Below are 16,470 nucleotides of genomic sequence, written 5' to 3'. Positions count from 1 at the left end.
AGACCTGGGCCCCACAGCCTCCGGAGGGAGCACGGCCCTGCTGGCACCTTGACTTTGGACTTCCGGTCTGCAGAAATGTGAGAGAATCAATATGTTTTGTTTTAAGCCACCTAGATCATGGTAATTTGTTACAGTGGCCCGAGAGCCCGTACGTACTGGGTGACCCCAGGCAAGTCCTCTCCTTTTCAGCCCCCTCCATGCGGCTGCTGGGGGTCCCTGCTCACTGGCTCCTGACGCCAGCCAACCAAGGACCCTTCCAGGACCTGTGGAGCATGGTGCGCTGGGGAGAGCCCTCGGGGACAGCACGGAGTGGGCCCCGGCGGGCCTGCACCTCTCTGTGCAGACATGCTGGGGGGCTGGGGTCAGGAGGTGTGTACGCCTTGGTGCCCTGGACAAGACGCCATTCCCTTTGGGGCCTCAGTTTCCTCTTCTGTAAGGTGAGAGCCCTCTTACCTCCTGGGGGAGCTGTGAGCATTCACACGGCTCCACCTACAGACACGGAAGGCCCCCAGTCTGTCGTGAACGTTTTCAGTCCTTCAACAGGCTTTTCCTGAGCATGTACTTTGTGCTCGGCTGGCCACGAGACCCCTCTCAAGGAAGCAGGCTTTTTCCTTTTTTTTTCAGTGTGAGCATGTCTGCTTTAGTCATGACAGAGACTGAGATCAACGCCTTGACGGGAGGCACCAAGCTGGCAGTGATGGGGCCGGCACCCCTGCCCCGGTGACCCCCCTGCGCCGGTGTCCCCCCGGTCTTCCGAGCAGCCGTGATGGCTGGCGTGGGGGGCTTACTGGTGGGTGGGGTGCTCAGAGTTTGCCACTCGGGGTGCAGGTGGTCTGTAGGGAGATGGGCGTGTGTGCCTTGGCACGTGCTGGCCATCGGCATCTGTAGGTGCCTGTACACGCGCGTGTGCCTGTGTGCGTGCACGCGCACGTGTGACCCTCCGTGTGCACGCATGTGTGCGCGTGTGAGTTTTGCTTTCACATTTGTTGCTGCTCAGAGGCCCTGATTCCTGTAAGCCTCACGGTCTAGTTTCCAGCAGACACAGTGAGGCAGAGGCAGAAGGCAGTGACCTAGGCTGGGTCCAACCTGCGGCTTCCTCTTGTCGCTCCTCGGGCTGCAGGGTGTGAAGGGATGTAAATGAGGGCAGGACGCATGGTCCCCGTGTCAGCTGCACGTCCAACTGGCCACGGCACCTGCGGCGTGAGGCCAGCTGCAGGGCCGCAGGGAAAGCGTGCCCTACCCAGGGCTTCTTGGGGACCCATCCCAGGGTCCCCGCCGGCCAGAGAAAGACCCGCAGAGGAGCCCACCCACACATAGCACATCCAGCTGTGTGGATCCTGGCCTGTTTCCCCTCCTGTAAAAGCAGGATAGGACCTCCTCCGTACAGGGGCGTGGGGTGCGTATGTGCAGTCATTCGTGCATCCGTCGGGTGACACCCTGAAGACTCGAATGAAATAGTCGTGGTGGGCGCCAGCCTTTTCACACGCCCGTACGCGCTTCCCCAACTTAGCACAAGGGTCCGAGCGCAGAAATATCAAAGAGCGGTTGCTTCCCCACGTCATATCTGTTCCATCGGGGAAAACACCTTCCGACCCCTGGCGACCCTTCTCGTGCTCCAGGAGCCGAATGAGTGGGTGCTCCTTCCTTAAACCTGCAGCCACCCCACTGTGGTAGCAACCTGTGTTTTCAAGCCCATTTCGCAGATGTAGGGATTGAGTCCTGTCAAGGAACTTGCTGAGGAGCATGTGCTAGGAGGTGGTCAAGGTGGAATTCAAATCAAGGAGGCAGTGCGTTTAGAGCCGCTGCCCTTCAGAGGTGGGGGGGGCGGGGGCTCAGGATGGGGGGGCTCCTTCTCAGCCCAAGGGAGAAAGGGCCCTCTGGCAGAAGGGCCTGAGCAGCAGCAAAGATGTGGGGGTGGGGACAGAGATGGTAAGTGAGGGCACAGAGTGGGAAGGGCTCTGTGCCTCAAGGAACAGCATGAGGTCAGGATGGAGAGGAGGAGGCATGGAGAGACAGGAGTGCGGGGCATTCTGGGCCTCGCTCTTGGGGCCGTTGGGGCTTATAGAGAGAAGGAGGGACAGTTAGTTCCTGCGGGGGACCTTGCTCAAACCATCCGTGTCTCAGTCAGGGGCACCTGCCTAAACCCAGATGTTCACGCCCCCCCCAACAAAGTGTCATCCTTGACTCCTTCCTTTGTCACCCCTTATCAGGCCATGGTTGGGGGACTTGGGGGGCTGAAACCAGCCACTTCCTTGCATCTCCCCGATGCCACCTTGCTCCAAGCGTCAGATGCCTCCAGTCACTGCAATGACAGCCCCCTGGCTGTCTCCACCTCCCTGCCTCCATGGTCTATTTAAAAAAAAATTGTGGGGGGGGTGCCTGGGTGGCTCAGTCGGTTAAGCATCTGACTTCGGCTCAGGTCATGATCTCACAGTTCATGGGTTCGTGCCCCATGTCGGGCTCTATGATGACAGCCAGCTCAGAGCCTGGAGCCTGTTTCAGATTCTGTGTCTCCCTCTCTCTCTGACCCTCCCCTGCTCACGCACTGACTCTCAGAAAGAAATAAAACATTTTTTAAAAATTAAAAGAAATTTTTTTAATGTTTTATTTATTTCTGAGAGACACAGACACAGACACAGACAGAGTGAGCAGGGGACGGTCAGAGAGAGAAAGACACAGAATCTGAAACAGGCTCCAGGCTCTGAGCTGTCAGCACAGAGCCCAACACGGGGCTCGAACCCACGAACCGTGACATCATGACCTGAGCTGAAGTCAGACACTCAACCGACTGAGCCATCCAGGCGCCCCACCGTCCATTTTCCACACCGCAGCTACATAATGAAAATCAGAGCATGCCTCTCTCCACGCTGCCCACCCCCCAACCCTAGAGATCCCTGTTGCATTTAGAACAAATGTGAGTCTCCCCCACCCACCTCTCCACAGTCTCCCCACCCACCCTGGGCTATCTGGCCGACGGTCGTTCCCACCCCAGGGCCTTTGCATCTGCTGCCCCATCTGCCTGCAGTGCCCTTCCCTGGATCCCTCATCATTCAGGTCTCCAACTACGCATTGGCAGCTGGCAGAGACTTTCCAGGTAGAGGTCTTCTCTCCCCACTCCTGGCTGATCTCCTTCACGCTCGTACCCATCACCCGAAACACCTTCTCCATCCTCCTCCTTACCCCTCATCTAACTACAAACTTCATAAGATCACAGCCCTTGTCTGTTTCTTTCACTACCGCGTTCAGGCATCTGGCGTGGAGCAGGCATTCGGTGAATGCTTAGTGAAAGAAGAAATGACTAAAAGGATCAGACTCAGTCTTTCTCTGTGAAATGGGGCCACACCACATCTCCCTGGCCAGGCGGCAGTGCGGCTCCGGGGTAAGCCTCGTACACAACCAGGGTCCTTCTCCCCTTGTCCAAGGGGTCCCCTGCAGCAGGCGCCTGGGTGCAAATGTCTGTCAGCTCCCCGGCTGGCACTGCTGGTCCCCTGCGGCCAGCCCGCTGCCCACAGGTCCCCGAGGATGGCTGGGTAGGGGTGGGGGTGGAGGGGTTGGCACCTGGCGCCCAGCCCAGGCTCCCACAGACCTGTCTCCGGCCTGCCTGCAGCGCCCGATTACAGCCGTTTTTAAGAACCTGTCAGGGTTGACTCATACTTCCTTTGTTCCCAGCTGGGCTCGCTCAGGAGTGTCGCTGTTTTGCAAGGCTGGAGTCCGAGCCCCGCAGAGGTGAGCACTGGGGCAGGGGTGCTGCATGCCTGGCTGAACCTAAATGAGGGTCATGGCCCCCCAGAAAACCGCAGTGCCAGAACTGTTGGGAAACTACCCCTTTCTGACAGTTGAGGCATTCAAGGTCAGAGACACCGCTCTGAGGCTTCGGTGGGGTGTGGGGGGAGGGAGGAAGGTCATCCTGCCCATCCCTCTGCCCTCAGCTAAACCCAAGCACTGGCTGCCCTTGGGGGCCATTTTGGCTTTGGGCAAGTCACTGGACTTACTATGAAGCCTGGCTCTTGAGGGTAGATGTAGGACATGTTGATCCCTGGATATGTTTTTGTTTTGTTTTCTGGTTTGAGCTTCCTCCCCCGACTTTTTAAAAAAAAACAGGTGAAATTTATGTAAAATCAACCATTTCAAAATTTACGATTCCGAGGCACCTGGGTGGCTGAGTTGGTTAAGCAGCCGACTGTTGATTTCGGCTCAGGTCACGATCCCAGGGTTGTGGGATCGAGCCCCGAGTTGGGCTCTGAGCTGAGCATGGAGCCTGCTTGAGATTCTCTCTCTCCCTCTCTCTGCCCCTCCCCCAGCCACACAAACAAAGGCGTGTTCCTTGCAGGGGCCTGGGGTTGAAGCTGTGGGGAATTTGTTCTCAAGTTGGGCTGCAGACAGAGGTCCCATATGCAGGGAAGCCATTGTTGCGGGATTCTCGCACAGAGAGTCATGACACTGAGGCTTTTCTTTCCAGGAAGCAACTTTATTCCAGCTGGCATCGCTGGCCGTGTGGCGTGGGTCTTTTTAATATAGTTTTTACTTCTTTGTCTGCCATATACGGTAACGCACAAACATGCAGTCTGACGCAGTGCACTCAAGTTACAAAGTTCTGCGAGATGTTGTCACATACGCGAATGGCAAGTCTGCCTTGAGATGTTCTTTATTTTTTTTTCTTTGCTTCGGGAGGGGACCCTACCACACCAGGAGTTAGGATGACCCAGCCCCTAAATGGCACAGAAAGGGAAACTGAGGCTCAGAGGACAGCCTTGCCCGAGGCCGCCCAGCCAGGCGATGGTAGAGAAAGACCTGGACTCGGGGCTCCTGATTCCCCAGCCCTGTGCCCGCCAGGCCCCCCATCTTGGTTCCAGTGGCCGGTGTGTGGCGCATGAGTGTGTGACGGCAGTGTACCAGCTACGAGCACAGACTCTGGGGCCCGCCTTCTGGGGCCTCTATCCGGCTCAGTGTCTTACGAATTGTATGCATTCGAGTACCTTCTTGGACCCCTCCGAGCTCTAAGATGGGCACAATGATCTTGTCTCTTGTACAGGGCCATCAGGAGGCTTCAATAAGGCTCGTAACCGTGCCAGGCACACAGTGAGGGCTTGATAAAGGCTAACTGTTTTCTTTCTCTTTTAAAATTTGTTTAAGACCTTATGACGAGTCGCCTGCTCCACCAACTGAGCCACCCAGGCGCCCCGAGAGCTATCTTAAGGAAGGAATTAATGACAGGAAGCTGTCAGGGCTGAGATAGACCTCGGGGCCTTCATAGGTCTGCCGGAGACAGCACAGATCTCCTTCTTGGTGGCTTGTGATGTACTGAAAAGCCAAGGAAAATGTGGGTCCGTTCTAGCCAGGGCCGTGCAGCCCGCAGCGTGGGGGGAGTCTCCGCTCCTCTGAGCTGCTCTACATGGTAGCCATGAGCTGCCTGAGGCGACTGAGCACTTGGACTGTGGCTAGTGGGCTGGGAGGGGCTGTCAGTGTCCACGACACATTGAATTTCGAATTTTGAAGACTTGGTCTGTGCAAAGGTCCTGAGGTGGGAGGGTCCCTGGTGTGTCTGAGGCATCACAGGGAGGCAAGTGGGGTTGCAATGGAGCAAGTGAGGGGAGAGGGTAGGAGATGAAGGCAGAGAGGTGATTTAGTGGTGTCTCTTTCTACGTCTGCCCTCCGAGCGATGTCGCTCCTTTTGGGCAGGGGTTAGGTCTTCCTTGTAAGTCTCTACAGCCCCTGGGTCAGCACAGAGCCTGCCATGCTTGTTGAATGGATACCTGCCTGTTGATGGGAACTGAAGGCAGCTGAGCCGGACTGGGCAGGCGGGGCCCTCAGGTTACACCCCCACCTCGGTGACCAGTCAGTATGGAGGACAATGGCCCAGCCCCCAACTCCCTCCACCCCCTCTGGCACCACACTTCTGCAGAGCTGGTCCAGTGCCAGAACTTCTGGAGTTTACTTCTCCTTACTGCACCTCTGTCCACCTGTCCTCCCCTCTGCCTGCCCACCAAACCACGTAACTCGTTACATTTCACAGCAAGCCGGAAACATCTAGACTCTGCCCCCTCAACCCGTATCCTTTGGCATGCATCTCACCAACTAAAATACAAGATCTGGTTTCTTGGGATTATTTTTTATTTTTTAATGTTTTTATTTATTTTTGAGAGACAGAGTGCGAGCAGGGGAGGGTCAGAGAGAGAGAGGGAGACACAGAATCCGAAGCAGGCTCCTGCAGGCTCTGAGCTGTCAGCACAGAGCCCAGCACAGGGCTCCAACTCACGAACTGTGAGATCATGACCTAAGCTGAAGTTGCACGCTTAACCGGTTGAGCCACCCAGGCACCCCCAAGATTTGTTTGATAGAACTGTTTTTTGTTTGTTTTAAATCCTCCAGGGAATTCCTCCCTGGGTGACCCAGGATAGTGGGTACAGTCTCCTTCATCTGCAGGCCTGATTATTAAGGTACCTGAGAGGGACCCTTTGTTCCACGTGAAGATCAGAGTCCCTGGCTCCACCTCTGACTAGCTGTGTGGCCTTGGGGGTTGGGGCGGGGGGGGGGGTAGTCACAGCAACTCTCCAAACCTCAGTTTCTTCATCTGTAAAATGGACCTAAGGAACGCAGTACCTCTTAGTGCTGTCATGAGAAGTAACTGAGACTCTGCCCACGAAGTACCCGGCAGGGTGCTTAGCACGTAGGACATGCACAGCTAATGACAACCATGGCTGGTTTTTTTTTTTTAATGTTTTTTTTATTTATTTCTAGGAGAGAGAGAGAGAGAGAGAGAGAGACAGCGTGAGCAGGGGAGGGTCAGAGAGAGAGGGAGTTACAGACTCTGAAACAGGCTCCAGGCTCTGAGCTGGCAGTCAGCACAGAGCCCGACGCGGGGCTGGAACCCACGAACCGCGAGATCATGACCTGAGCTAAAGTCGGACGCTTAACCGACTAAGCCACCCAGGCGCCCCGAACCATGGCTGTTTTGAAGATGTCACTGCACGGACATCCTTCCAGAATAAACTTCTCTTCTTGGGGCGGGAGGGTTCGGTCTTTGTTCCTGGCAACCGGAAGCGTTTTAGCCAGATCTGCATGAGAACGGGTCAATGGGTAGGTTGAGTGTGAGTGAGGTCAAGGCCTGGAATTCCCCGTGTCTTGTGTCTTACCTTTGTCCTCAGGGGGCAGGAAATTCCCTTTCAAGGGTCTTTGATCTTGCTAGGAAGCTGAAGGCATGGGGGGGGGGGGGGGGCAGGAGGGAAGGTGCTCCAGGCCCAGGGTGAGGGTGGCGGGCAGAGAGGGAGACAATCTTCCACGGAAGGGGGCTCACTCCGCATGCATTTACAGACCAGAGTCTCCTTGCTCACGACGGTAATTTAAAACACGGCTTTTGCAACCCCGGAAGCTGGCGAAACACCGCAGCCCCTTAGGTAGTTTTCCAGAGGTGCCAAGGAGCTGCCTGTTCATTACCTCGCCAGCCACCCAGGTACCAGGGGAAGCGCTTGCACTGTAGAGCCCAAGACTGCAGACTGGTTGCCCACAGGCCAGAGCCCCCCCACAGACAGCTTTATTTGTCTGTTCGTTTAGCATCGAATACGTTGCCAATGTGTTTTTTTTTAATGTGGCGATTCCACATCGCAATGTCATGGGAAATCAGATCTGGCAACAGCGGGCCCACGATGCCTGCGTGGCAGCCACGGGCTGAGTATGACATATGGAGGCCAGCTTTTCACTGCTCTACCAGGTCCCTTGCCTGGCATCTGAGCTTGCATCCCCGGCGTGGCTGCTGCAATGGGCCCAGATTCAAGTGCTTATGAGTCAAGACAGACTGCAGTGAGTACTGTAGATGTGTGAGAGTCACTCTTCGGGGGTGTGGGGCGGGGGTGACATCGGCCATGTATGAACCATTTCCAGCTGCCACAATACAGGAGAGCGCTGCGGGCATCTAGTGGGTGGAGGCCAGGGGTGCTGCCCCATGTCCGACAGCACACCTGGGACAGCCTTCACTATATACACCCACCCAGACCCAAATGTCAAAAGACACCTCCGATTAGGGGTGTCAGCAAACCGATCGCGAGGGGAGAAACTGACTTGAAAAATTAGCTCAACCATGTCTCCCTGAATAAAAGCGGTTTGCTGGTGGCGGGCACTTGGTGACGGAGCCAGGTTTCACCTGGGAGAGTTCGGGAGAAGGCGTGTCGGGCCCGGGACAGCACAGGTAAAGGTGGGGAGGCATCTTGGATGGGGGAGGACAACGGGAAGGCTGGTGAGATGACGCGAGTGGTCCCAGAGCATGAAGTTCGGGACGGGATGGACTTGGATTTGAATCCTGGCTCTACCCCTCACAGGCCTGTCAATGGCCTGAACCTCCGTTTTGTCTCCTGAAAAGTGAGGGTAAGAAATGAGGTTATGTGGGTACAGCCTCGTCTACGCCCACTTCTGCCTTTGCATTCCGCATCCCAGCCATTCTGAAACGTTGGCAGTTTGCTCAATGCTTAGCTCTCTGTCTCTTCTCTGGGCGCTGAAGGTGTAGTGCCTGCTGCCTGGGGTCTCTCCCTTTACCCCGGCTCTCTTCCCCATCACTTCTCTGGCCTTCGGGTGGCCAGGAGAAGAGTTGGAGTCTCTATTGGTTAATGTGCCTGCTCCCCTCCTAACCCAGTAGGCTGGTTCTACGAAAGCTCAGAGTTGAGGTGTGTAGAGGCCAGGATCCCATAGAGGCTAGAGCCAGAGAGGCCAGGGGCAGGCCACACAGCTTTCATGAGCCTGTTTGCTTATCTGCATAGAACACAGTCTTCACAGGGTGTGGGAGTCCACGGGATCCTCCCTGCAAGCTCTTAGGGCAGGGCCTGGCTCAGTACATCTTAACTGCTTTTAGGAAGATCAAGCTCTCGCTGAATACCCTCTGTGCTTCAGGAGGCCCTGGGTGTACAAAATCTCCTAAGGACAGGTCTTGACTTTAAGGATTTGCCTGGTTAAGGATTTGTGGATTTTGCTGACTGTGGATTTTGCTGACATACACTTTTGAGGGAGGATTTCCACTTCTAAGAATTTATCTGGAACATGTACAAACATTAGCTCCACATAGGTTCACAGTGTGAGTTTACCAAATGAAAAATTGGAAATGGTCTTCATGCCCAGCTCTAGGATAGTGGTTAAACAGGTCATCTGACAGATGAAACCTTATGAAGTCATTCGAGAGGAAGCAGAGAGATATTTGTTGCTACGGGGAAATGTTATTATTAAGGGGAAAATACATGAAACATTTGTATATCAAACATATGGACACTAATACACCCACAAGTTTTTTTTAACTTAAAAAAAGTGATTTTTACCATTTTTTTTGTTATTCCAGATTTCCTTCTCTAAATTTTCTACAATGAATGTTCATTTATTTTGTGAAAAAAATAGTTTAAGTTTTAAATTATTCGTTTATTAAAATATAATAAAAATAGTAATAAGTGTCTGTCTTACCAGCTGTCCCCGTCTCTCTTCCCAGCCTTCTGTCGTGACTCGATTCTTTATCACCCACAATGAACGTGGGCTCATCATGCTACTATGCCTGCCAGTATTTACGAGTATTGAGTAACCTCCGAGCCATCCTACCATGCAAGGCGATGTAAACTGAATACTCACATTCTCAGGTGACTTGCATGGACACCAAGTTTTGAGATGGGTTGAAACAAGGTGTCTGCCTCCCTCTATGTATGTATTCTCTTGTGATTCGCTTCAGCCATCCACCCACCCACCCGCTTGGGAACTTTTATTTACTTGACGTACGCATGCGCACTCTTGGACGCCGGCGGCCGCCGCTGGTCCGGGAAGCCCCGCCTCCCGGCGCTTAGGATTGCTCCGTTCCGCCAGAACGCCCCTGATTGGTGGTCCCGGCCCCGGCCCCGCTGCCTATCAAAGTTGGCGGGAAGGCGGAGGTGGGGCAGCATGGCGGCGGCGGCGGCGGCGGCGCCTTCAGGGGCGGCGGACTCCTTCGCCGGCGGCGGCCCAGCGGCCGTGCGGCTGCCGCGGTCGCCGCCGCTCAAGGTGCTGGCCGAGCAGCTGCGGCGCGACGCGGAAGGCGGCCCGGGCGCGTGGCGGCTGTCGCGGGCGGCGGCGGGCCGCGGGCCGCTGGAGCTGGTGACCGTGTGGATGCAGGGCACGGTGGTGGCGGCGGGCGGCGGCGAGGCGCGGCTGCGGGACCCCAGCGGGGCCTTCACGGTGCGCGGCCTGGAGCGGGTGCCGCGCGGGCGGCCCTGCCTGGTCCCAGGTAACGGCCGGACTCGAACGCGGGGCGGGCCCTGGTGGTGGGCCGCTGGGGGGCGGGGCTTGGCCGGTGCCCCGCCCCGGTCGCCTTCCTTCCAGTCTCCCCTCCCCCTCCGGCCGCAGGTTAGATGACCTGCCGGCAAGCCTCGCCTGCAGCCCGCTTAGGCGCTTCGGATCCAGGGGCTGCCGTGGTCGGAATCCGCGGTGGAGGGACCCCCAGCATCAGTGTTTGTAACACGGCCCTTGCCCACAGGTGCTTTTCCTCCCCCGTCGGGTTTTGGCAAACACTGTGCATCCCTGAGGCCTAGACTCTGGAAGACTCTCCGGCACCGCTCCTTCGCGGAATGCCTTAGGCTGTAGTTCTCTAACGTTTGCCTCCGAAGTCAGCTCAGACGCACCCCGAGGGCTTGTTAGGGCTCGGCTATCTGACCTCCGCCCTTAGAACTTTTACAGGTCTGGGTGAGGCTGAAAATTTTCATTTCTGTTATTATTTTTTTTTAATTTTTTTTTAATTTATTTCTAGGAGAGAGAGAGAGACAGCGTGAGCAGGGGAGGGTCAGAGAGAGAGGGAGTCACAGACTGAAACAGGCTCCAGGCTCTGAGCTGGCAGTCAGCACAGAGCCCGACGCGGGGCTCGAACCCACGAACCGCGAGATCATGACCTAAGCGAAGGTCGGACGCTGAACCGACTAAGCCACCCAGGCGCCCCAAAGTTTTTTTTTTTTTTTTTTAAAGATTTCATTATTTCTTTTTACCTTTTTAAATGTTTATTTGTTTTTGAGAGAGAGAGAGAGAGAGTGAGCGAGCAGGGGAGGGGCAGAGAGAGAGGGAGACACAGAATCTGAAGAAACAGACTCCAGGCTCTGAGCTGTGAGCACAGAGCCCAAGGTGGGGCCCGAACTCACCACCGGGAGATCGTGACCTGAGCTGAAGTCAGACGGTCAACCGACTGAGCCACCCAGGGGGCTCTCAAGTTAATTTTTAAGAGACAGAATGCGATCAGGGGAGGGGCAGAGAGACAGGGAGACAGAATCAGAAGCAGGCTCCAGGCTCTGAGCTGTCAGCACAGACCCCGAGGCAGAGCTTGAACTCTTGAACAGGTCAGGACCTGAGCCGAAGTCGGATAGTCGGATGCTTAACCTTAACTGACGAGCTACCCACGCCTCTCAAGAATGCATTTCTAACCAGCTGCCAGGTGTTGCCTAAATGGGTGGCCTTGGGTCCACACTGGCGGGCTGGATGGATCTTCCGGAAACCGGTATCTTCATCCTTAGGTTGCATTCCTGCCTCAGCCCTTTTCCAAGTGAGCTGCCTAGAGCACTTTACCTTTCTGGATCTGTCTTGCCTTTGTCAAAAAGGGGCCTGTTTGTGGATTCAGTAAAAAAAAAAAAAAAAAGCATTACCGCAGTGCCTGGCTCACAGTGAGGTTCTGAAAAACTGTGATTATTATTACTGTGAAGTGCTCATGCTCCCTTCTCCCCTCACCCCTTTGCCCCCTCCTTCAGCCTCATCTCTCTGCCCTCACCCCTGTAGCATCACGGGGTCAGCAGCCTCTTCAGATGGCCAGGAGCTGAAAATGTTTTTGGTTTTTGTTTTTTTACATTTTCAAATGGGGAAAAAAATCAGAAGATTTCACAACATGTGAAAAGGATAAGAAATTGAAATGCATGGAGGCGGGAGTTAAGTTCGAGGAAAAAAAAATCATGGCACCAGCAGAGTGGGGGTGGCTGTGAAGAAGCAACAGCTAGAGAGAGAGCCGACTAGAAGCCATTGAGGAGGTCCGGGGCAGAGGATGCAGGCCTCTGGATGGAAAGGAGGGGGCGGGCCGGGGGGCACAGGAGCAGAGAGACGGGGAGAGACGCTGCTAGACGCGAGAGGAGAGGGTGTGGGTAGAATGAACACCGCTCAGGTTGTCTCATCTCGGGAAGGGAGGGCTCGCGCCAGTGAGGTCACCCACTCAGTTGTGGGTTCCTTCATGTAGATTTCCTGTCATCCTCCCCTGGTCGGGATCTCCATGGGCGTGTTCTTTCCTCGGGTCATCAGTGATTCTCCTTCTGAGGGTTCTGCGTCTCCCAGCGCGTTAGAATTATTCAGACGGTATCGGCAGAGCATGATTTTAGCGTCGGCCCCTGTCACCAAGAAGCCCCATGCTGCTCGCTCCCCTAGAATCTGGAGGTGGGTTCAGAGAAACCTAAACCCCTCGGGCAAGGGGCAGAGATCGAGAGGGACAGCATCAGCTTGCCAGGCTTCCTGCCGCCAGAGCCCTGGGGCCCGCCTGCAGACTCAGAAGCCCTGGTGACCCACGCGGCCTCGCGGGGGCATGCAGTGGGGGCCGCTGAGAGCTCGCCCTCCCCGCTGTGTTTGGGGTTTTTTCCACAATTGAGTTTTGTGTGGTTAAGACTGGCCAAGTTTTGCTTTCAAGGAGAGCCACTTCCCCAAGGGAATGGGAAGAGCGTCGTGGTTAGTATGTCATTAGACTGTCCAGACGGCAGCCCGCTCTCTCGTCGACTGGGTAGGACGTGCCTGGCTGGTGGCGGGCAGTGGCCCGGGCAGCTGGGATGCCAGGGTGGGGTGGCAGGGTGCCACAGCCAGCCGAGCTCTTCTGGCATCAAGGGACAGTTGGGTTTCCTTTGCGGCTGTCAGGGGGGTGTCTTTGCAGAAACAGGACTGGTCCTGGGCACGGACACTGGCCACACACCCTGTAACATTTGGGCAGGGAACGGATCAAGGAGAAAACCTGGCACGGGGTGGGGGTGGGGTGCCCCTGCTTCAGAACCTACTCTGATGTGAGTCTCTTCCATTCCATGGGCTTCATAGTTCTTGCACGATGAGAGCTTGCTGCGATTTTGTTACAACGTTTTTAACCCAGGAGCCAAAGGTAACCCGATGTCCCCCTCCAGGTTAAATGTTGAACTCCCTGTCTATGTATATATGTATAAATAGATATTATGTATCGTCTGTGTGTATAGCAGATCCGGTCACGGACGGCCTTGGCATTTTGGTATCTACTCCCTCCCCCGCTCCTTTTTATGTCTCTAATTCGCCTCTCGGACAAAGTGAAGCTCTCTGAAGGACAGGGTCTCTGTGTTGTGTCTGTTTTCTGCATCAATGTGAACATCACCATGGGCTCTTCTTCTTCTAGGAAAGTATGTGATGGTCATGGGAGTGGTCCAGGCGTGCGGCCCTGACCCCTGCCTTCAGGCTGTGAAGATGACAGATCTTTCCGACAACCCCGTCCACGAACGCATGTGGGAACTAGAGGTGGAAGATTTACACAGGACTATTCCTTAGACGGCATTGGAACCGTTGCTAAAAACAACAGAAATCCTGAAACAGTTTAGGTTCCGGTCCATGTGGATTTCACAGGTACTATTCCGTGTATGTTCCTCAGAAACTTCTCGAAGAGCCTCGCTCTGGCTGCCCGAGGACCCCAGAGGTTGGATTTGCAAACGCTGGGACACTCCCTTTAACTCAGCCCCCACACCCCTTGCTCTGACAACTGTTTGCTGATGAAAAGCAGATGTGAGCTCTGTTTTTGGTTTCCTTGGGCTTTTTTCCCCTTTGGTTGATGTGTGTTCATTCCCTGTAAAGCACGCAGAAATCCCGTGTTGCATCTTCCCAGTTTTATGAGTGCCGAGAACTTTGTCTGTGGCTGCCGTGAACCTGTTTTTACCAGGCAGAATCTGAACGTCACTCCTTGCTGGCGGTGATTGAATCGTGGTTGTGGGCAGGGCAGCCGACGTCCGGAAATGGGAATGACCTTGTGGCCCGCCTCTTCTCCCGTGCACAGCTTCCATATCCAGGCTGCACGCCAGCCAGTGTTTTTCTGCTGTGGACACCAGCAGCCTCTTGGAGAAGGTTCTCGCCTCTGAACCATTTAAGGTACATTTGCTGGAGACACGGATGATACCACCTGCCATTCTTCCTCACCTGGAGATGTGGAAATGGTTTGAAAGTTTCTCATTGAAACGAACGTCAGGATTGAGAATGACTTGTAAACATTAATAAACTTCTGTGTCATAACTTTTGGTGAGACCCTGTAAGGGAGCAACCTTCCAGTGTAGAGGCTTTTTCTTTTGTTTCCCATTCTCAGTTTTATGGAGATAGAATCAGCACAGGGCACTATAGACATGTAAGTTGTGTGGCGTAATGATGTTAGAGTTATTACGTTTTCTGGAAGGAATGACTTTCGTGATCATAATCAATGTGGGTTTCTGCTCTCTGCGACTTACTCCTGCCTTCGTTTTCCTGGGATTGTAAATATCAAGGGAGTCCAATTACATTCCTGCATTGCTGTAGAGTTTTGTTGGGTTACAGATCTTCTGCCACTAATAAATTATATGTTGTATCTTTTTAAAAATGGATGATTTTGGCAGCTCCTGGCTGGATCAGTTAGTAGAGCATGCGACTCTTGATCTGGGGGGTTATTGATTTCGAGCCCCATGGTGGGCGTGGAGCCTACTTTAAAAAAAAAAAAAAAAAAAGACTGTTTCTTGGAGTAGCTTTAGATTTATAGAAAAAAAGCAGGAAGTACAGACTTCCCATAGACCCCACCCCTGAGGTTCTATTATTAATGTCTTGCATCAGTGTGGCGCATTTGTTAGAATTAATGACCCACATTGATATTACTAACTAATGTCCATAGTTGAATTAGGGGGTCTCTCTTTGTTTTTTTAGTTTTTAAAAAATTTTTAAATGTTTTTTATTTATTTCTGAGAGAGAGACACACACACAGCGTGAGCAGGGGAGGGTTAGAGAGAGAGGGAGACACAGAATCCGAAGCAGGTTCCAGGCTCTGAGCTCACAGTCGGCACAGAGCCTGATGCGGGGCTCGAACCCACAAACCGTGAGATCATGACCTGAGCCGAAGTCGGACACTTAATTGACTGAGCCGCCCAGGCACCCCTGGGGGTCTCTCTTTGTGACACGCAGCTCTGCAGATGTTACAAAGGCATAATGTCATTTGTCTACCATGATAGTACCTCACAGAATAGTTTCAGCACCCTGAAACCCTCTGCGCCACCTTGACCCTTCCCTTTCCCTCAACACCTGCCAACCTCATCTTTCTCCTATGTCCATGGTTTGCCTTCTCCAGGAAGTCCCAGTCAGTTGGAATCATACAGTATGTAGTATTTTCAGACTGGCTTCTTCCCCTTAGCAAAGATATCTGAGGTTCCTCCATGTGTTTTTATAACTTGCTTGCTCATTGCTTTTTATCGTCGAGTAATGCTCCCTTGTATAGATGTAGCCTGGTTTGTGTGTCTGTCTCTTGAAAGACGTTTGTGTGGTTCCATTTTTTGCTGGTTATGAATGGAGCCGCTATAAACATTCATGTGCAGTTATTGTGTGGACACAAGTTTTCAGTTCTACAGGGTGAATGCCCGGGATCCTATGTAAGCCCGTGTTAGCCTTGTGAGAACCACCAGACTGTCTCAGTCCTATCTGGCTGCTATAACAAATGTCATCGACTGGGGGGACAGGGGCTTAAAAACAACGGAAATGTATTGTGCACAATTCTGGAAGCTGGGAAGTCCAAGATCAAGGTGCCAGCAGATTCAGGGTCCTGCTTCCCGTGCCTAGATGGCTGTCCTCACGCGGTGGAAGGGGTGAGGGAGCTGTCCTGGGCCTCTTTTATCAAGGCATAATACCTTCATGAGGGCTCCGCTTTTGTGCCTGGTCACCTCCCCAAGACCCCACCTGCACATACCTTCACACTGGGGGTTAGGTTTTAACACACAAATTTGGTAGAAGGGACACATATTCAGTCTATCGCACTGTCTTCGGAAGCCACGGTGCCACGTTGCCTTTCCGTCTGCCGCGTCGGAGAGAGCTCCTTATCCTCCATCCACACCGGCGTTCAGGCGTGTCCGTGATTTGGATTTCCTATGTGTTTGAACTTTGGGTTTTTTCCTGATATTTTATGTTTTGTTGTTTTTTTAAACTTCTAAAGGTAGAGCAGATTGGAAAGTGCACGTTGTTTTCCTCACTGATCAGTGACGGACTGCTTGAAGCTTGTTTCAAGCCAGCTTCTGTTCAGAGTTTGGGGATTTGAGCTCTGTCCGGAACTTTGCAGCAGATAGACCCGAATGTGAGCCGTTCGTATGTCATTACACTTGCTGTGTGACTGTGAGCAAGTTATCTGACGTCTCTGTGCTTTAGTTTCCTCATCTATAAGATGCAGATTTTACCCAGCCCCTGGCACCGCTAAGAGGAATGAATGAAGAAACACATAAATAAATCAGTTGTACGTGC

General features: G+C 53.7%; 1 protein-coding gene across 2 annotated transcripts; it reads left to right on the top strand.

The window, feature by feature from the left end:
- The first annotated feature begins 9,747 nt into the window (after nt 1-9,747).
- RMI2 (RecQ mediated genome instability 2) lies at nt 9,748-14,582 on the top strand. Of its 2 annotated transcripts, XR_005528624.1 has the most exons (3): nt 9,748-10,222; nt 13,361-13,584; nt 14,009-14,582. XR_005528624.1 is itself a non-coding variant. In XM_039233546.1 (2 exons), the coding sequence occupies exons 1-2, from the start codon at nt 9,901-9,903 to the stop codon at nt 13,507-13,509; spliced, it is 471 nt and encodes a 156-aa protein (XP_039089477.1). In that variant the 5' UTR covers nt 9,748-9,900; the 3' UTR covers nt 13,510-14,582. The 2 variants fall into 2 exon arrangements, 1 of the variants encoding a protein (XP_039089477.1); XM_039233546.1 differs by having other exon boundaries at nt 13,361-14,582.
- The last annotated feature ends 1,888 nt before the right edge of the window (nt 14,583-16,470 follow it).

This window comes from Hyaena hyaena, unplaced genomic scaffold (genome assembly GCF_003009895.1).
Source record: "Hyaena hyaena isolate Hyena2069 unplaced genomic scaffold, ASM300989v1 scaffold_76, whole genome shotgun sequence".
Lineage (NCBI taxonomy): Eukaryota > Metazoa > Chordata > Mammalia > Carnivora > Hyaenidae > Hyaena > Hyaena hyaena.
The sequence above is the reverse complement of the archived record's forward strand: the minus strand, read 5'-3'. Positions and strand labels throughout refer to the sequence as shown.

What these genes read in the sequence shown, in the direction of transcription:
- RMI2 (XM_039233546.1), top strand. Translation starts at nt 9,901, where the DNA reads ATGGCGGCGGCGGCGGCGGCGGCGCCTTCAGGGGCGGCGGACTCCTTC. An exon ending in GCGGCCCTGCCTGGTCCCAG is followed by an intron (nt 10,223 to 13,360) that starts GTAACGGCCGGA and finishes TTCTTCTTCTAG; the next exon opens with GAAAGTATGTGATGGTCATG.